This window comes from Petromyzon marinus, unplaced genomic scaffold (assembly GCF_048934315.1).
Source record: "Petromyzon marinus isolate PM22_M1 ecotype Great Lakes invasive population unplaced genomic scaffold, UKy_Petmar_22M1.pri1.0 PM_G_Scaffold_30, whole genome shotgun sequence".
Classification (NCBI taxonomy): domain Eukaryota; kingdom Metazoa; phylum Chordata; class Hyperoartia; order Petromyzontiformes; family Petromyzontidae; genus Petromyzon; species Petromyzon marinus.
This window is the reverse complement of record NW_027422873.1, coordinates 1,784,340-1,806,161: the sequence shown is the minus strand read 5'-3', so window position 1 is coordinate 1,806,161 and position 21,822 is coordinate 1,784,340. Positions and strand designations below refer to the sequence as shown.

General features: G+C 46.0%; 1 protein-coding gene across 1 annotated transcript in view; it reads right to left on the bottom strand.

Annotated features, from left to right (window-relative positions):
- Positions 1-2,908: 2,908 nt before the first annotated feature.
- The window catches only part of LOC142915379 (uncharacterized), a 31,791-nt gene continuing 12,877 nt past the window's right edge, over positions 2,909-21,822 (bottom strand). Inside the window, exons 8-11 of the mRNA XM_076061212.1 lie at positions 7,991-8,078; positions 4,203-5,159; positions 3,374-3,518; positions 2,909-3,099 (exon numbers count right to left, since the gene is read on the bottom strand). Of these exons, the coding sequence (XP_075917327.1) occupies positions 4,265-5,159; positions 7,991-8,078 (983 nt within the window). The 3' untranslated portion in view covers positions 2,909-3,099; positions 3,374-3,518; positions 4,203-4,264. The remainder of the gene's footprint in view (positions 3,100-3,373; positions 3,519-4,202; positions 5,160-7,990; positions 8,079-21,822) is intronic.

The window sequence follows — 21,822 nt, the reverse complement described above, 5'->3', positions numbered from 1 at the left end:
CCTAATGATGGTAATAGGTGTGGCGCTGCAGGTTACTTTTTTGATGGAGTTAAATAGGAATTTGTGATCACAGGCCATTGGGGCAGACTCCATCTCCTCAGCAACCTGCAACCACCAACCATCCTTAAGGCGCCTCACGGCTCTACGAACCTCCGAGCGAAGGCTTCGGTAAGCCTCCTCATTCTCTGACATGGGATGTTGTAGATGATGAGAGTGGGCCTGTCGCTTTTTCTCAGCCAGCCTGAACACCTCCTTTGTCAGCCAGGGTCTCTGAGGAGGTCTGGACCGTGTACCCAAAGAAGCCATTGCAGCTGCATAAGCCACAGTCCTAAACCTCGCCCATTTCCCCTCGACATGAGGAGGTTTGGGATGATGCCAACCCCAGCTGCAAGCGATGATTAAATTCTCGCTTGAAATTTTAATCAGCTAGCTGAGACCATGCCACTATGGGTTTGAATGGGGTCCTGGGTGTACACCCACCACCGGAGTGGAAGAATGGCAGGCACATCTTAAAGATGCCAAGTCGATGGTCAGTGGGCAGATCAGCTCCTGGTGTCAAGGACATGGGCCCGCATCCACTGTTCCATCACAATGTAGTCCAGCAGATGGTCTTGCTTGTGTAGTGACTGTGATTGTCACTGTGTGGTGCCGGGCTTACGAAACCACAGCGGATAATGTCTTGGCATTATGTGTAGTCCGCTTACTGGGCGAAGTACCAGCCCTCACGGGGCTTGGGTGAGCGCTGTGCAGCGTGGAGGCACCATGTGCGGTGTGCGGTGCGGGCTCCCGGTGAGGGAGCGAGAGGGAGTGTCAGCCAGCCAGGGTTACGTTGGGGCATGATACGCTGGTTGGCCTGCCGACACGTAACCGGATGATATTGGAGGGGGGCCTCCGGTGGACGGGGGCCGCTGGGCGGTCACGTGGTATAGCAGAGCTCTCGGGGAGCCTTCGGGAAAGAGCCGGAGAGATCTGGAAGGTGGGCGGGGCGAGGGGCGGAGCCAACCCCAGCCCAGGCCGATATAATGGGGGCCCCAGGAGGGGCTCGGGGTTCTTCGTGTTACTGGTGATGAAGATCCACGTCGGGTTGAAGAAGCCTCTAGCCACGTGGTCCGGGACCCAGCTTGTGGTCTGGGCCGGGATAGCGAACCGTGTCTAGTTCTGCCGTAGCGTGGCTAGATGAGCATTCAACACCCAAGTGTAGGTTGTGTTATGTTACGTTGAGTTTCTGAATAAAGTGTTGCTCCCAAGACAACGTCTGCGACTTAGTTGAACTCGTTACACTTGGACCTGGCATGCATCCATGATGTTGTGTGGATGTGCCGATGCCGGAACAGCGTGTTGGTAATTACAAGCCCATGGGCTGCACAAAAATCTATCAGCCTCTTACCGTTGTTATTGAGCTGATCTGGCCCATGCCCTCCAATCACTTCAGACCAGGTGCTAGCATCATGACCAACTCGGGCATTGAAGTCACCCAACAAGATGACTCTATCCCGAGGGGCCACTTTAGCCAGTATCTTTGACAGGAGGTCATAGAAGCCATCTGACTCATCGGCCTTGCCTGCATCCTTCCAGATGTTCGTCTTCAGTGGGGGCATACATAACCACGACCACCACTCCTTGCCTCTGGTTGATGGGAAGGCGAGCCCAAAGTAGCCTGGGGATTACAGCATCCCACACCTGACCGCCACACTCCCACGCCCCCTTCATTCTTTTGTTCAGAAGAAGAGCCACTCCCTGTTGTTTGGCAGTCTCCTGCCCCGAGTAAAGGACTGTCCACCCCTCATGGTGGCAGGAGCCAGAGCCGGTCCCCTGGACCTCCTGAATACCATAGAGATGCAGGCGGTACCGGTCCAGCTCCCAACAAAAGAATGGAAGCCTCTCCTCCGCAATGAGCGTTCGAACATTCCACGTGGCCATCCGTAGAGGCTTTTTGTTGTTTCTGAAGAAGCCCCGAGGATAAAGATTCAATCTCCTCGCTCCGCCAAATGGGGTTTGGCCAGGAGACGTCATAGACGCCCGTACCCCTGGTGCCTCCGGCACAAACTTAATAAATGCATTACCTCGTATTTTAGTGGTATTTAATTGAAAGTGGAGGGGTTACCAGTCCCTCGCACCGGTCCAAAGCCCCCTTTTGGCCATTGTGGTGGTAACAAATGCCATGAAGGGAAAGGCCAATCTAAATTGGCCCTCCCCCCACGGCACTGCCCACCACAATTTTGCCGTCCGGCACCTCAAGGAGGTAGGGGGTTGTTTTTGCCGGACAATACACACACGGACATACATACACATACACATACATCCACACACGTGTACATACATACACATACATAAACAAAGACCCTCCATATAGCCTCAACAGACTGTAGGGGCAAGTGCTGTTAGCGAGCACCTATGAAGAGACCGGAACGGCACACGAGGGGGTTGGTGGCAAGCACAACGCCCGACCACCTTTGTCTGCTCAGTGGCGATGTTTACACACCACACCAGGTACTCAATTGAGGCTGAGTACACCTAGGGGAGGCCCAGGACCATTTCAGATAATCTTCACCGGTGTTGGCCACGAGCGGGAATTGAACCCGGGTCGCCGGGTTCGTAGCGCTAACCACTACTTTACCACTACCCATCTTGGTGTGGGGGTCACCTGAGTCTCGATGTTGTGCCCTTTGAGTGCCGAGCGGATGAAGTGCAGCACGCAGTCCACCAGCCCCTCGCACTGCCGCATGCTCAGCCGCCTGTCCGGGTCTGCCAAGCTCAACTCCCTGCAACGTCACCGCCGTGACGTGAACCCTGACGTCCCCGTCACGTCAACCACGACATTCCCGTCGCGTCCACCGCAACGTCCCCGTCACGTCTGTCTCGGCGCGCCTTACCGCAGGCACGCCAAGGCGTTGCAGAATGCCGCGGAAGGCGAGGCGGGCGAGCTGAGTGAGGAGGGTGAGACGGGCGAGCTAGGTGAGGACGGTGAGGAGGGTTTGTCTCCAACGTTGCTCCTCCAGCCGCTCTCTGGCACCAGCACGAGCTCCACCAGCGCCGGGAGGCAGAGCTCCACCAGCGCAGCCCTCAGAGGCTCGTGGCACGACAGGTTCCACAGCGTGCCTGGGGTGGCGAGGGTGGGTGGGTGGTGAGTGTGAGTGGTGAGTGTGGGTGGTGAGCATGGCGAGAGTGGTGAGCCTGGTGAGAGTGGTGAGCCTGGTGAGAGTAGTGAGCGTGGTGAGAGTGGTGAGCGTGACGAGCGTGGCGAGCATGGGTGGTGAGTGTGGGTGGTGAGTGTGGGTGGTGAGCGTGGGTGGTGAGTGTGGGTGGCGAGAGTGGGTGGTGAGTGGTGAGTGTGGGTGGCGAGAGTGGGTGGTGAGTGTGGGTGGGTTGCTACCGGTGATCTTCTCCAGGGTGTGAGGGTTGTGAGTGCGTCCCAGCAGGCTGGCGAAGGCCGCGATGCCTCCATTGTTGCAGAGGGCCAATGCGCCAACATGGTTGGAGCTGAGGACTTGCAACACCTCACATGCATATGCACGCACCTGTGGGGGCACGGGGAGATGAGGAGATGCACAAACAACAACCGCCATACGCCACCAAGTGGCGGTGATGTCACCACGACGCTTGTGCCAGGCTATGTGCACCTTGAGGCCACGTGAAGTGTCGAACGCCCGCTGGCAGAAGGTCAAGGGACAGACCCAGGTGCCACGGGTCGACTGACTGAGATGACTGGCTGATGCACCGCCTGTGCCCCCTCCTGTGCCAACCTGCTGTGCTTTAGCCACCCGGCGCTCCGCTCGTTGTTCTGAGCGTCGCTCCTCCGCCCTCCGTTGTTGTTGGAGGGCGACTGCCTCCAACTGCCCAGTAGCGTCCTTCACGAGCCTCCTCCACAGAGGCCGATTTTTACACCGCTGGTACCAGTCATCGGGAAGTCGACTCAGCTCCACATCCTCTTGTACCACGTCACTCCATCTCTTCTCTAGCCCGTGCCGCGCACAGACAAAGATACCCCGTATAGCCTTAACAGACTGTAGGGGCAAGTGCTGTTAGCGAGCGCCTTTAAAGGCCGGCACAGCACACGAGGGGGTGGGTGGCCAGCACCATGCCCGGCCGCCTTTGTCTCCCTAGCGGCAATGTTTACACATCCCTCCAGGTACTCATTTGAGGCTGAGTCGACCTACACACACACAGACACATATCCTTGTGCGCCCCACCCGTGGTCTCACCTGGTCGTCGTCCTCACGGTCAGTGAGCAGCGTGAGGAGTGAGCGCGGCGTCCCAGCCGCCCTCACCACTGCCACCGCCCACTCCTCGGGTTGCTCGCAACCACCACTGCCACCACGGCCACCACCCCCACCAACACCACCACCACCGCCACCACCACCAACACCACCACCCCCACCACCACCAACACCACCACCGCCACCAACACCACCACCGACAACACCACCACCACCAACACCACCGCCACCAACACCACCACCAATAACACCACCACCAACACCACCACCGCCACCACCCCCACCAACACCACCAACACCACCAACACCACCGCCACCACCGCCACCAACACCACCACCCCCACCACCACCAACACCACCAACACCACAGCCAGCGGCGGTGGTGTTGGTGGTGGTGCAGCAGCAGCAGCAGCGTCTGAGAGCGCCCAGGAAGCCGAGCCACCAGCGGCACAGCGGGGAGCTAAGCGGCAGTGCGGCAGTAGCAGCAGGGACAGCAGCAGGAGCAGCAGCAGGGACAGCAGGGGCAGCGGCGGCAGGGGCAGCAGGGGCAGCGGCGGCAGGGGCAGCAGCAGCAGGGACAGCAGCAGCAGGGGCAGCAACAGCAGGGGCAGCAGCAGCAGGGACAGCAGCAGGGACAGCAGGGACAGCAGCAGCAGGGACAGCAACAGCAGGGACAGCGGGGGCAGCAGGGGCAGCAGCAGCAGCAGGGACAGCAGCAGGGGCAGCAGGGACAGCAGGGACAGCAGCAGCAGGGGCAGCAGCAGCAGGGACAGCAGGGGCAGCAACAGGGGCAGCAGGGACAGCGGGGGCAGCAGGGACAGCAGGGGCAGCAGCAGCAGGGACAGCAGGGGCAGCAACAGCAGCAGGGACAGCAGAAGGGTCAGGGCGCAGAGCGTGAGACAGGAAGGCCGCGTTGGCCATGGTGGTGACAAAGTCCTCGTCCTGGGGGGGAGGGAGGGGGAGTGGGGGAGTGGTGAGTGTACTAGTGGTGAGTGTACTAGTGGTGAGTGGTGAGTGTACTAGTGGTGAGTAGTGGTGAGTGTACTAGTGGTGAGTGTACTAGTGGTGAGTGGTGAGTGTACTAGTGGTGAGTAGTGGTGAGTGGTGAGTGTACTAGTGGTCAGTGTACTAGTGGTGAGTGGTGGGTGTACTAGTGGTGAGTAGTGGTGAGTGGTGAGTGTACTAGTGGTGAGTGTACTAGTGGTGAGTGTGCTAGTGGTGAGTGGTGAGTGTACTAGTGGTGAGTGTACTAGTGGTGAGTGTACTAGTGGTAAGTGTACTAGTGGTGAGTAGTGGTGAGTGGTGAGAGTACTAGTGGTGAGTGTACTAGTGGTGAGTAGTGGTGAGTGGTGAGTGTACTAGTGGTGAGTGTACTAGTGGTGAGTGGTGAGTAGTGGTGAGTGGTGGGTGTACTAGTGGTGAGTATACTAGTGGTGAGTGTACTAGTGGTGAGTAATGGTGAGTGGTGAGTGTACTAGTGGTGAGTAGTGGTGAGTGTACTAGTGGTGAGTGGTGAGTAGTGGTGAGTGTTGAGTAGTGGTGAGTGTACTAGTGGTGAGTGTACTAGTGGTGAGTAGTGGTGAGTGTACTAGTGGTGAGTAGTGGTGAGTGGTGAGTAGTGGTGAGTGGTGAGTAGTGGTGAGTGTACTAGTGGTGAGTGTACTAGTGGTGAGTGTACTAGTGGTGAGTAGTGGTGAATGTATTAGTGGTGAGTGTACTAGTGGTGAGTGGTGAGTAGTGGTGAGTAGTGGTGAGTGTACTAGTGGTGAGTGGTGAGTAGTGGTGAGTGTTGAGTGTACTAGTGGTGAGTGTACTAGTGGTGGGTAGTGGTGAGTGGAGAGTAGTGGTGAGTGTACTAGTGGTGAGTGTACTAGTGGTGAGTGGTGAGTAGTGGTGAGTGTACTAGTGGTGAGTAGTGGTGAGTGTACTAGTGGTGAGTGGTGAGTGTACTAGTGGTGAGTAGTGGTGAGTGTACTAGTGGTGAGTGGTGAGTGTACTAGTGGTGAGTGTACTAGTGGTGAGTGTACTAGTGGTGAGTGTACTAGTGGTGAGTAGTGGTGAGTGGTGAGTAGTGGTGAGTGGTGAGTGTACTAGTGGTGAGTGGTGAGTGTACTAGTGGTGAGTAGTGGTGAGTGTACTAGTGGTGAGTAGTGGTGAGTGTACTAGTGGTGAGTGTACTAGTGGTGAGTGTACTAGTGGTGAGTGTACTAGTGGTAAGTAGTGGTGAGTGTTGAGTGTAAACTCACCAGGCGATGCTGAACCCCCCAAACCCGGATCCAACTCCACACGACGAACCGGTTCCAAACACAAGTCGACAAGGTATTGATTCAGACTCTAAGTCGATTTCTCATGCAATTCAATGAGCAATCGAATTCTAATACAACTCTTCAATCCGATTCCCCGTGCAAGTCAATAGGAGTCGATTCTTAATGCGTTTAAAAAGGAGTCGACTCCTCACGAAACAATGTTGAGAATCAATTTATACGGTGGCGTCACGGAGGTAAAATAAAACAAAATAAAATAAACAATTAAATCACGACGTTTCGGAGGCAACACAAGTCTCCTTCTTCAGGTGGAACAGACACAGCGGTGTACTAGTGGTGAGTGGTGAGTAGTGGTGAGTAGTGGTGAGTAGTGGTGAGTGGTGAGTGTACTAGTGGTGAGTGTACTAGTGGTGAGTGTACTAGTGGTGAGTAGTGGTGAGTAGTGGTGAGTGGTGAGTAGTGGTGAGTGGTGAGTGTACTAGTGGTGAGTAGTGGTGAGTGGTGGGTGTACTAGTGGTGAGTGTACTAGTGGTGAGTGTACTAGTGGTGAGTAGTGGTGAGTGTACTAGTGGTGAGTGTACTAGTGGTGAGTGGTGAGTAGTGGTGAGTGGTGAGTGTACTAGTGGTGAGTGTACTAGTGGTGAGTAGTGGTGAGTGGTGAGTAGTGGTGAGTGGTGAGTGTACTAGTGGTGAGTGTACTAGTGGTGAGTAGTGGTGAGTGGTGAGTAGTGGTGAGTGTACTAGTGGTGAGTGTACTAGTGGTGAGTAGTGGTGAGTGGTGAGTAGTGGTGAGTGGTGAGTGTACTAGTGGTGAGTGTACTAGTGGTGAGTGTACTAGTGGTGAGTAGTGGTGAGTAGTGAGTGTACTAGTGGTGAGTGGTGAGTGTACTAGTGGTGAGTGTACTAGTGGTGAGTAGTGGTGAGTGGTAGGTGTACTAGTGGTGAGTGTACTAGTGGTGAGTGTACTAGTGGTGAGTAGTGGTGAGTGTACTAGTGGTGGGTGTACTAGTGGTGAGTGTACTAGTGGTGAGTGTACTAGTGGTGAGTGTTGAGTAGTGGTGAGTAGTGGTGAGTGTACTAGTGGTGAGTGTACTAGTGGTGAGTGGTGAGTGTACTAGTGGTGAGTAGTGGTGAGTAGTGGTGAGTGTACTAGTGGCGAGTGGTGAGTAGTGGTGAGTGGTGAGTAGTGGTGAGTGTACTAGTGGTGAGTGTACTAGTGGTGAGTGGTGAGTGTACTAGTGGTGAGTGTACTAGTGGTGAGTAGTGGTGAGTGTACTAGTGGTGAGTGGTGGTGAGTAGTGGTGAGTGTGCTAGTGGTGAGTGTTGAGTAGTGGTGAGTGTACTAGTGGTGAGTGGTAAGTGTGCTAGGGGTGAGTGTACTAGTGGTGAGTGGTGAGTGTACTAGTGGTGAGTGTACTAGTGGTGAGTAGTGGTGAGTGGTGAGTGTACTAGTGGTGAGTGTACTAGTGGTGAGTGGTGAGTAGTGGTGAGTGTTGAGTGTAAACTCACCAGGCGATGCTGAACCCCCCAGACCCGGATCCAACTCCACACGACGAACCGGTTCCAAACACAAGTCGACAAGGTATTGATTCAGACGCTAAGTCGATTGCTCATGCAATTCAATGAGCAATCGATTTCTAATACAACTCTACAATCCGATTCCCCGTGCAAGTCAATGGGAGTCGATTCTTAATGCGATTAAAAAGGAGTCGACTCCTCACGAAAGAATGAGAATCAATTTGTACGGTGGAGTCACGGAGGTAAAATAAAATAAAACAAAAGAAAACAATTAAATCACGACGTTTCGGAGGCAACACAAGTCTCCTTCTTCAGGTGGAACAGACACAGCGGAACATCAGTGTCAAGTGGACAGCTCAGTGACACAGAATTAGTAAAGTTGGACTACATGTTTATTTCTCGAAAGCATTTTGGCTGTAGACCAGTGTAACAAGTCAAAAATTTAACTGGAGGCTTTATTTCTTCCAGCACAGGACGCATGATATGGTAGCTGCAGTAAGCCACCCACCGCCGACACACACACACCCACGTGTATTTGTGGATGCACTAAGCCGACACACACACACACCTGTACTTGTGGATGCACTAAGCCAACACACACACACCCACCTGTACTTGTGGATGCACTAAGTCCGACACACACACACACACCTGTACTTGTGAATGCACTAAGTCCGACACACACACACACACCTGTACTTGTGGATGCACTAAGCCGACACACACACACACCTGTACTTGTGGATGCACTAAGCCAACACACACACACCCACCTGTACTTGTGGATGCACTAAGTCCGACACACACACACACCTGTACTTGTGGATGCGTGAAATCCGACACACACACACCGACCCATCTGTACTGGTGGATGCACTAAGTCCGACACACACACACACCGACCCACCTGTACTTGTGGATGCACTAAGTCCGACACACACACACACCTGTACTTGTGGATGCACTAAGTCTGTGACACACACACCTGTACTTGTGGATGCACAACACGGACGACAGTTTATAAAACAACAACACACAACAATAACTATAACATTCACAGTGTTAATAATAATAACAACAACACGGACGACAGTTTATAAAACAACACACAACAATAACGACAACATTCACAGTGTTAATAATAATAACAACAACACGGACGACAGTTTATAAAACAACAACAACACACAACAATAACGACAACATTCACAGTGTTAATAATAATAACAACAACACGGACGACAGTTTATAAAACAACAACACACAACAATAACGACAACATTCACAGTGTTAATAATAATAACAACACGGACGACAGTTTATAAAACAACAACACACAACAATAACGACAACATTCACAGTGTTAATAATAATAACAACACGGACGACAGTTTATAAAACAACAACAACATACTACAATAACGATAACATTCACAGTGTTAATAATAATAACAACAACACGGACGACAGTTTATAAAACAACAACACACAACAATAACGACAACATTCACAGTGTTAATAATAATAACAACAACACGGACGACAGTTTATAAAACAACAACAACACACAACAATAACGACAACATTCACAGTGTTAATAATAATAACAACAACACGGACGACAGTTTATAAAACAACAACACACAACAATAACGATAACATTCACAGTGTTAATAATAATAACAACACGGACGACAGTTTATAAAACAACAACACACAACAATAACGACAACATTCACAGTGTTAATAATAATAACAACACGGACGACAGTTTATAAAACAACAACACACAACAATAACGACAACATTCACAGTGTTAATAATAATAACGACACGGACGACAGTTTATAAAACAACAACAACACACAACAATAACGACAACATTCACAGTGTTAATAATAATAACGACACGGACGACAGTTTATACAACAACAACAACACACAACAATAACGACAACATTCACAGTTTTGATTTAAAGCTTTCGTGACTGCAGTAATTCATATTCTTAGTTTTTTCGGTAAAGTCACGTTGAAGAGAAACAACAAAATAACAAAATATATATAAAACAATAAAAAAATTCTCACGACGTTTCGACCATAACTCAAACGGTCATCATCAGGTGTGTCGGTTTGCATAAATTTATTTTGAAAACGGCATATTTATTTATATATATATAAAAATAACGTTTGCGTCACGCGCAACGATGGCAGTTTGCCAGGACTAGTCCATCTATTTTTTTTGAAAAGAGGAGGGGGGAGACGAAATTTGTTTTTATGTATGCTGTCTGAAAGGCACTGTAAGCGTGAACAATCAATCAAGAACTGAAATGATTTATCAAATCTTTCCAATGATTGCTAAGATAGAATCCATCTTCTCGGTTGAAATTGTCTCTGTGTTTGTATATGTGGATAGCCTCATGAACGAATCTCTCATGGAAGCCAGATGGCTTACAAAGAACCTCCGTCTTGGAAAAGTCAATGGCATGTGAGCCTACTGAATTAGAACAATGATCTGCTACGGCCGAGGTGTTGGTCCTACCGTGTTTAAGGTCTGCTTTATGTTCACGAATGCGGTCCGAGATATGGCGTTTGGTTTCTCCAATGTAACTACTACCACAGAGGCAACTTAGTTTGTAGACACCAGGGTATTGTATGTCCGGAATCACATCTTTTACAGACGGAACCAGATCACGGATTTTATGTAATGTGTTGAAACGGACCTGGATCTTGTGTTTATTCAAGATTTTGGAGATCTTTTTTGTGATCCCAGCAATGTAGGGTAAAGTGATGGTTTTGAAAGGCTCCTCAAGAGGGTTCTTCTTCATGGTTTGAGTGATAGCTTTGCGGATTGTATAGTCGGAGTAACCATTAGCCCTAAGAGCTTGGTGTACGTGCTTGAGTTCACTGCTTATGTGTTCCTGGTCGGATATGCATTGGGCTCTATGATACAGAGTCTTGATGAGAGAATTCTTCTGTGATGGATGGTGGTGGGAATCCGGTTTCAGATAAGCATCCGTATGGGTAGCTTTCCTGTAGACAGAGTGGCTCATTGAACCATCAGGTCTCTTTTTAATTAGGACATCCAAAAAAGGTATCTTGCCATCTATTTCGACTTCCATGGTAAATCTGATGGCTGGGTGTATGGAATTGATGTGGTCGAAGAATTTGTCTAGAGCAGGCCGGCCATGTGGCCAGATGACAAAAGTGTCATCCACGTACCTCTTCCATAAGGTTGGGCGCAGAGTGGCAGTCTGGATGGCGTCAGTCTCAAATTTCTCCATGAAAATGTTAGCTATAACTGGAGAAAGGGGGGAGCCCATTGGGGTGCCCTCAGTTTGTTTGTAGAAAGTTCCATTCCAAGTGAAGTATGTATTGGTTAAACAGTGTCTCACCAGGGGGGGTACCTCAGTGTTTAGTCCTTGATGAACCAAGTCTTCAATGATTGCAATGGTGTCAGGTACAGGAACCTTGGTGAATAAGGAAACTACATCAAAACTGACAAGCAGGTCGTCTGGGGACAGGGAAATACCCTTGATTGTTGATACCAGGTGAGTAGAATTTTGTACCGCAGAGGTGGTCTTTCCAGTGAAAGGACGCAGGATTTCAGACAAAAAACGAGCTAGTTTGTAGGTGGGGGAGCTGATAGTAGAGACTATGGGACGAAGAGGTGTATCAACTTTATGTATTTTTGGTAAGCCGTATAATCTTGGTGGCCTGGCAGCAGAAGGTTTCAACAAAAACTGTTTAGATTGATCAATTAATGCGGTTGAATCAGAAATTATTTTGTTGGTTTGTGTGACGAGGCTGTTGGTGGGATCTCTTTTTATTTTTGTATAACTACCATCGTCGAGTAATTCTTTAATTTTGTTGTTGTATTCTATTTTATCCATGATAACAGTAGCATTGCCTTTGTCAGCTGAGAGAACTACAATATCATTCCTCTTTTTTAATTTATATAATTCAAAACGCTCATCTTTGCTGAGGTTGCTAGCTGGCATCTTAGCGTTTTTGAGGGTTGCAGCGATTTCAGATCTTGCTACGTCTGCAGCGATGTGACCCAGGCCCCTGAGAGCAACGTCTACTTGGGCAATTATATCATTAACTGGTATGTGTTTAGGTGTGACTGCAAAGTTTAGACCTTTAGCTAAAACGGATTTCAGACCATCGGAAATAGAACTGTTACTGCGATTAATTACGACTTTATTAACGTCTAACTTTTTGGTGTGTGGGTCCGGTCTTTTGTTTAAGAGGAGGTTAAATTTGGAAATCAGGTTTTCCTTACATTTGGTCGACATAGTAGCAGCTGAAGAGGCAGTCATATTGTCTACATGTTCTGATGATGACCGTTTGAGTTATGGTCGAAACGTCGTGAGAATTTTTTTTTTTTTTTTTTTATTGTTTTATATATATTTTGTTATTTTGTTGTTTCTCTTCAACGTGACTTTACCGAAAAAACTAAGAATATGAATTACTGCAGTCACGAAAGCTTTAAATCAAAATTTAATCGCCTCTACGGGGAGGGTTTTCACATAACTTTAAGATCTTTCAACAAACTCCGGGATAAGAAAGCTCAGCTGATCGAGTCTCTCACCTTCCTGAAGAGATGCCGCGACTCTGGGGTAATACCAATCGCATTTACACTCACCTCTGCTACTGTAACTTCTTCTAATGCGAAACGAATTCTTTCAAAACTAGCTTAGCTCTTATCTCAGAAAAAATCAGACTTATACGCACAGAACTAGATCAGTTAGACAAGACACTCTACAAATCACACTTATCATTGACGGCAATAATGTCCACATCGGATTGGGAACATGTAGACAATATGACTGCCTCTTCAGCTGCTACTATGTCGACCAAATGTAAGGAAAACCTGATTTCCAAATTTAACCTCCTCTTAAACAAAAGACCGGACCCACACACCAAAAAGTTAGACGTTAATAAAGTCGTAATTAATCGCAGTAACAGTTCTATTTCCGATGGTCTGAAATCCGTTTTAGCTAAAGGTCTAAACTTTGCAGTCACACCTAAACACATACCAGTTAATGATATAATTGCCCAAGTAGACGTTGCTCTCAGGGGCCTGGGTCACATCGCTGCAGACGTAGCAAGATCTGAAATCGCTGCAACCCTCAAAAACGCTAAGATGCCAGCTAGCAACCTCAGCAAAGATGAGCGTTTTGAATTATATAAATTAAAAAAGAGGAATGATATTGTAGTTCTCTCAGCTGACAAAGGCAATGCTACTGTTATCATGGATAAAATAGAATACAACAACAAAATTAAAGAATTACTCGACGATGGTAGTTATACAAAAATAAAAAGAGATCCCACCAACAGCCTCGTCACACAAACCAACAAAATAATTTCTGATTCAACCGCATTAATTGATCAATCTAAACAGTTTTTGTTGAAACCTTCTGCTGCCAGGCCACCAAGATTATACGGCTTACCAAAAATACATAAAGTTGATACACCTCTTCGTCCCATAGTCTCTACTATCAGCTCCCCCACCTACAAACTAGCTCGTTTTTTGTCTGAAATCCTGCGTCCTTTCACTGGAAAGACCACCTCTGCGGTACAAAATTCTACTCACCTGGTATCAACAATCAAGGGTATTTCCCTGTCCCCAGACGACCTGCTTGTCAGTTTTGATGTAGTTTCCTTATTCACCAAGGTTCCTGTACCTGACACCATTGCAATCATTGAAGACTTGGTTCATCAAGGACTAAACACTGAGGTACCCCCCCTGGTGAGACACTGTTTAACCAATACATACTTCACTTGGAATGGAACTTTCTACAAACAAACTGAGGGCACCCCAATGGGCTCCCCCCTTTCTCCAGTTATAGCTAACATTTTCATGGAGAAATTTGAGACTGACGCCATCCAGACTGCCACTCTGCGCCCAACCTTATGGAAGAGGTACGTGGATGACACTTTTGTCATCTGGCCACATGGCCGGCCTGCTCTAGACAAATTCTTCGACCACATCAATTCCATACACCCAGCCATCAGATTTACCATGGAAGTCGAAATAGATGGCAAGATACCTTTTTTGGATGTCCTAATTAAAAAGAGACCTGATGGTTCAATGAGCCACTCTGTCTACAGGAAAGCTACCCATACGGATGCTTATCTGAAACCGGATTCCCACCACCATCCATCACAGAAGAATTCTCTCATCAAGACTCTGTATCATAGAGCCCAATGCATATCCGACCAGGAACACATAAGCAGTGAACTCAAGCACGTACACCAAGCTCTTAGGGCTAATGGTTACTCCGACTATACAATCCGCAAAGCTATCACTCAAACCATGAAGAAGAACCCTCTTGAGGAGCCTTTCAAAACCATCACTTTACCCTACATTGCTGGGATCACAAAAAAGATCTCCAAAATCTTGAATAAACACAAGATCCAGGTCCGTTTCAACACATTACATAAAATCCGTGATCTGGTTCCGTCTGTAAAAGATGTGATTCCGGACATACAATACCCTGGTGTCTACAAACTAAGTTGCCTCTGTGGTAGTAGTTACATTGGAGAAACCAAACGCCATATCTCGGACCGCATTCGTGAACATAAAGCAGACCTTAAACATGGTAGGACCAACACCTCGGCCGTAGCAGATCATTGTTCTAATTCAGTAGGCTCACATGCCATTGACTTTTCCAAGACGGAGGTTCTTTGTAAGCCATCTGGCTTCCATGAGAGATTCGTTCATGAGGCTATCCACATATACAAACACAGAGACAATTTCAACCGAGAAGATGGATTCTATCTTAGCAATCATTGGAAAGATTTGATAAATCATTTCAGTTCTTGATTGATTGTTCACGCTTACAGTGCCTTTCAGACAGCATACATAAAAACAAATTTCGTCTCCCCCCTCCTCTTTTCAAAAAAAAAAATAGATGGACTAGTCCTGGCAAACTGCCATCGTTGCGCGTGACGCAAACGTTATTATTATTATTATTTTTATATATATATAAATAAATATGCCGTTTTCAAAATAAATTTATGCAAACCGACACACCTGATGATGACCGTTTGAGTTATGGTCGAAACGTCGTGAGAATTTTTTTTTTTTATTGTTTTATATATATTTTGTTATTTTGTTGTTTCTCTTCAACGTGACTTTACCGAAAAAACTAAGAATATGAATTACTGCAGTCACGAAAGCTTTAAATCAAAATTTAATCGCCTCTACGGGGAGGGTTTTCACATAACTTTAAGATCTTTCAACAAACTCCGGGATAAGAAAGCTCAGCTGATCGAGTCTCTCACCTTCCTGAAGAGATGCCGCGACTCTGGGGTAATACCAATCGCATTTACACTCACCTCTGCTACTGTAACTTCTTCTAATGCGAAACGAATTCTTTTCAAAACTAGCTTAGCTCTTATCTCAGAAAAAATCAGACTTATACGCACAGAACTAGATCAGTTAGACAAGACACTCTACAAATCACACTTATCATTGACGGCAATAATGTCCACATCGGATTGGGAACATGTAGACAATATGACTGCCTCTTCAGCTGCTACTATGTCGACCAAATGTAAGGAAAACCTGATTTCCAAATTTAACCTCCTCTTAAACAAAAGACCGGACCCACACACCAAAAAGTTAGACGTTAATAAAGTCGTAATTAATCGCAGTAACAGTTCTATTTCCGATGGTCTGAAATCCGTTTTAGCTAAAGGTCTAAACTTTGCAGTCACACCTAAACACATACCAGCTAATGATATAATTGCCCAAGTAGACGTTGCTCTCAGGGGCCTGGGTCACATCGCTGCAGACGTAGCAAGATCTGAAATCGCTGCAACCCTCAAAAACGCTAAGATGCCAGCTAGCAACCTCAGCAAAGATGAGCGTTTTGAATTATATAAATTAAAAAAGAGGAATGATATTGTAGTTCTCTCAGCTGACAAAGGCAATGCTACTGTTATCATGGATAAAATAGAATACAACAACAAAATTAAAGAATTACTCGACGATGGTAGTTATACAAAAATAAAAAGAGATCCCACCAACAGCCTCGTCACACAAACCAACAAAATAATTTCTGATTCAACCGCATTAATTGATCAATCTAAACAGTTTTTGTTGAAACCTTCTGCTGCCAGGCCACCAAGATTATACGGCTTACCAAAAATACATAAAGTTGATACACCTCTTCGTCCCATAGTCTCTACTATCAGCTCCCCCACCTACAAACTAGCTCGTTTTTTGTCTGAAATCCTGCGTCCTTTCACTGGAAAGACCACCTCTGCGGTACAAAATTCTACTCACCTGGTATCAACAATCAAGGGTATTTCCCTGTCCCCAGACGACCTGCTTGTCAGTTTTGATGTAGTTTCCTTATTCACCAAGGTTCCTGTACCTGACACCATTGCAATCATTGAAGACTTGGTTCATCAAGGACTAAACACTGAGGTACCCCCCCTGGTGAGACACTGTTTAACCAATACATACTTCACTTGGAATGGAACTTTCTACAAACAAACTGAGGGCACCCCAATGGGCTCCCCCCTTTCTCCAGTTATAGCTAACATTTTCATGGAGAAATTTGAGACTGACGCCATCCAGACTGCCACTCTGCGCCCAACCTTATGGAAGAGGTACGTGGATGACACTTTTGTCATCTGGCCACATGGCCGGCCTGCTCTAGACAAATTCTTCGACCACATCAATTCCATACACCCAGCCATCAGATTTACCATGGAAGTCGAAATAGATGGCAAGATACCTTTTTTGGATGTCCTAATTAAAAAGAGACCTGATGGTTCAATGAGCCACTCTGTCTACAGGAAAGCTACCCATACGGATGCTTATCTGAAACCGGATTCCCACCACCATCCATCACAGAAGAATTCTCTCATCAAGACTCTGTATCATAGAGCCCAATGCATATCCGACCAGGAACACATAAGCAGTGAACTCAAGCACGTACACCAAGCTCTTAGGGCTAATGGTTACTCCGACTATACAATCCGCAAAGCTATCACTCAAACCATGAAGAAGAACCCTCTTGAGGAGCCTTTCAAAACCATCACTTTACCCTACATTGCTGGGATCACAAAAAAGATCTCCAAAATCTTGAATAAACACAAGATCCAGGTCCGTTTCAACACATTACATAAAATCCGTGATCTGGTTCCGTCTGTAAAAGATGTGATTCCGGACATACAATACCCTGGTGTCTACAAACTAAGTTGCCTCTGTGGTAGTAGTTACATTGGAGAAACCAAACGCCATATCTCGGACCGCATTCGTGAACATAAAGCAGACCTTAAACACGGTAGGACCAACACCTCGGCCGTAGCAGATCATTGTTCTAATTCAGTAGGCTCACATGCCATTGACTTTTCCAAGACGGAGGTTCTTTGTAAGCCATCTGGCTTCCATGAGAGATTCGTTCATGAGGCTATCCACATATACAAACACAGAGACAATTTCAACCGAGAAGATGGATTCTATCTTAGCAATCATTGGAAAGATTTGATAAATCATTTCAGTTCTTGATTGATTGTTCACGCTTACAGTGCCTTTCAGACAGCATACATAAAAACAAATTTCGTCTCCCCCCTCCTCTTTTCAAAAAAAATAGATGGACTAGTCCTGGCAAACTGCCATCGTTGCGCGTGACGCAAACGTTATTTTTATATATATATAAATAAATATGCCGTTTTCAAAATAAATTTATGCAAACCGACACACCTGATGATGACCGTTTGAGTTATGGTCGAAACGTCGTGAGAATTTTTTTTTTTATTGTTTTATATATATTTTGTTATTTTGTTGTTTCTCTTCAACGTGACTTTACCGAAAAAACTAAGAATATGAATTACTGCAGTCACGAAAGCTTTAAATCAAAATTTAATCGCCTCTACGGGGAGGGTTTTCACATAACTTTAAGATCTTTCAACAAACTCCGGGATAAGAAAGCTCAGCTGATCGAGTCTCTCACCTTCCTGAAGAGATGCCGCGACTCTGGGGTAATACCAATCGCATTTACACTCACCTCTGCTACTGTAACTTCTTCTAATGCGAAACGAATTCTTTTCAAAACTAGCTTAGCTCTTATCTCAGAAAAAATCAGACTTATACGCACAGAACTAGATCAGTTAGACAAGACACTCTACAAATCACACTTATCATTGACGGCAATAATGTCCACATCGGATTGGGAACATGTAGACAATATGACTGCCTCTTCAGCTGCTACTATGTCGACCAAATGTAAGGAAAACCTGATTTCCAAATTTAACCTCCTCTTAAACAAAAGACCGGACCCACACACCAAAAAGTTAGACGTTAATAAAGTCGTAATTAATCGCAGTAACAGTTCTATTTCCGATGGTCTGAAATCCGTTTTAGCTAAAGGTCTAAACTTTGCAGTCACACCTAAACACATACCAGTTAATGATATAATTGCCCAAGTAGACGTTGCTCTCAGGGGCCTGGGTCACATCGCTGCAGACGTAGCAAGATCTGAAATCGCTGCAACCCTCAAAAACGCTAAGATGCCAGCTAGCAACCTCAGCAAAGATGAGCGTTTTGAATTATATAAATTAAAAAAGAGGAATGATATTGTAGTTCTCTCAGCTGACAAAGGCAATGCTACTGTTATCATGGATAAAATAGAATACAACAACAAAATTAAAGAATTACTCGACGATGGTAGTTATACAAAAATAAAAAGAGATCCCACCAACAGCCTCGTCACACAAACCAACAAAATAATTTCTGATTCAACCGCATTAATTGATCAATCTAAACAGTTTTTGTTGAAACCTTCTGCTGCCAGGCCACCAAGATTATACGGCTTACCAAAAATACATAAAGTTGATACACCTCTTCGTCCCATAGTCTCTACTATCAGCTCCCCCACCTACAAACTAGCTCGTTTTTTGTCTGAAATCCTGCGTCCTTTCACTGGAAAGACCACCTCTGCGGTACAAAATTCTACTCACCTGGTATCAACAATCAAGGGTATTTCCCTGTCCCCAGACGACCTGCTTGTCAGTTTTGATGTAGTTTCCTTATTCACCAAGGTTCCTGTACCTGACACCATTGCAATCATTGAAGACTTGGTTCATCAAGGACTAAACACTGAGGTACCCCCCCTGGTGAGACACTGTTTAACCAATACATACTTCACTTGGAATGGAACTTTCTACAAACAAACTGAGGGCACCCCAATGGGCTCCCCCCTTTCTCCAGTTATAGCTAACATTTTCATGGAGAAATTTGAGACTGACGCCATCCAGACTGCCACTCTGCGCCCAACCTTATGGAAGAGGTACGTGGATGACACTTTTGTCATCTGGCCACATGGCCGGCCTGCTCTAGACAAATTCTTCGACCACATCAATTCCATACACCCAGCCATCAGATTTACCATGGAAGTCGAAATAGATGGCAAGATACCTTTTTTGGATGTCCTAATTAAAAAGAGACCTGATGGTTCAATGAGCCACTCTGTCTACAGGAAAGCTACCCATACGGATGCTTATCTGAAACCGGATTCCCACCACCATCCATCACAGAAGAATTCTCTCATCAAGACTCTGTATCATAGAGCCCAATGCATATCCGACCAGGAACACATAAGCAGTGAACTCAAGCACGTACACCAAGCTCTTAGGGCTAATGGTTACTCCGACTATACAATCCGCAAAGCTATCACTCAAACCATGAAGAAGAACCCTCTTGAGGAGCCTTTCAAAACCATCACTTTACCCTACATTGCTGGGATCACAAAAAAGATCTCCAAAATCTTGAATAAACACAAGATCCAGGTCCGTTTCAACACATTACATAAAATCCGTGATCTGGTTCCGTCTGTAAAAGATGTGATTCCGGACATACAATACCCTGGTGTCTACAAACTAAGTTGCCTCTGTGGTAGTAGTTACATTGGAGAAACCAAACGCCATATCTCGGACCGCATTCGTGAACATAAAGCAGACCTTAAACACGGTAGGACCAACACCTCGGCCGTAGCAGATCATTGTTCTAATTCAGTAGGCTCACATGCCATTGACTTTTCCAAGACGGAGGTTCTTTGTAAGCCATCTGGCTTCCATGAGAGATTCGTTCATGAGGCTATCCACATATACAAACACAGAGACAATTTCAACCGAGAAGATGGATTCTATCTTAGCAATCATTGGAAAGATTTGATAAATCATTTCAGTTCTTGATTGATTGTTCACGCTTACAGTGCCTTTCAGACAGCATACATAAAAACAAATTTCGTCTCCCCCCTCCTCTTTTCAAAAAAATAGATGGACTAGTCCTGGCAAACTGCCATCGTTGCGCGTGACGCAAACGTTATTTTTATATATATATAAATAAATATGCCGTTTTCAAAATAAATTTATGCAAACCGACACACCTGATGATGACCGTTTGAGTTATGGTCGAAACGTCGTGAGAATTTTTTTTTTTTATTGTTTTATATATATTTTGTTATTTTGTTGTTTCTCTTCAACGTGACTTTACCGAAAAAACTAAGAATATGAATTACTGCAGTCACGAAAGCTTTAAATCAAAATTTAATCGCCTCTACGGGGAGGGTTTTCACATAACTTTAAGATCTTTCAACAAACTCCGGGATAAGAAAGCTCAGCTGATCGAGTCTCTCACCTTCCTGAAGAGATGCCGCGACTCTGGGGTAATACCAATCGCATTTACACTCACCTCTGCTACTGTAACTTCTTCTAATGCGAAACGAATTCTTTTCAAAACTAGCTTAGCTCTTATCTCAGAAAAAATCAGACTTATACGCACAGAACTAGATCAGTTAGACAAGACACTCTACAAATCACACTTATCATTGACGGCAATAATGTCCACATCGGATTGGGAACATGTAGACAATATGACTGCCTCTTCAGCTGCTACTATGTCGACCAAATGTAAGGAAAACCTGATTTCCAAATTTAACCTCCTCTTAAACAAAAGACCGGACCCACACACCAAAAAGTTAGACGTTAATAAAGTCGTAATTAATCGCAGTAACAGTTCTATTTCCGATGGTCTGAAATCCGTTTTAGCTAAAGGTCTAAACTTTGCAGTCACACCTAAACACATACCAGTTAATGATATAATTGCCCAAGTAGACGTTGCTCTCAGGGGCCTGGGTCACATCGCTGCAGACGTAGCAAGATCTGAAATCGCTGCAACCCTCAAAAACGCTAAGATGCCAGCTAGCAACCTCAGCAAAGATGAGCGTTTTGAATTATATAAATTAAAAAAGAGGAATGATATTGTAGTTCTCTCAGCTGACAAAGGCAATGCTACTGTTATCATGGATAAAATAGAATACAACAACAAAATTAAAGAATTACTCGACGATGGTAGTTATACAAAAATAAAAAGAGATCCCACCAACAGCCTCGTCACACAAACCAACAAAATAATTTCTGATTCAACCGCATTAATTGATCAATCTAAACAGTTTTTGTTGAAACCTTCTGCTGCCAGGCCACCAAGATTATACGGCTTACCAAAAATACATAAAGTTGATACACCTCTTCGTCCCATAGTCTCTACTATCAGCTCCCCCACCTACAAACTAGCTCGTTTTTTGTCTGAAATCCTGCGTCCTTTCACTGGAAAGACCACCTCTGCGGTACAAAATTCTACTCACCTGGTATCAACAATCAAGGGTATTTCCCTGTCCCCAGACGACCTGCTTGTCAGTTTTGATGTAGTTTCCTTATTCACCAAGGTTCCTGTACCTGACACCATTGCAATCATTGAAGACTTGGTTCATCAAGGACTAAACACTGAGGTACCCCCCCTGGTG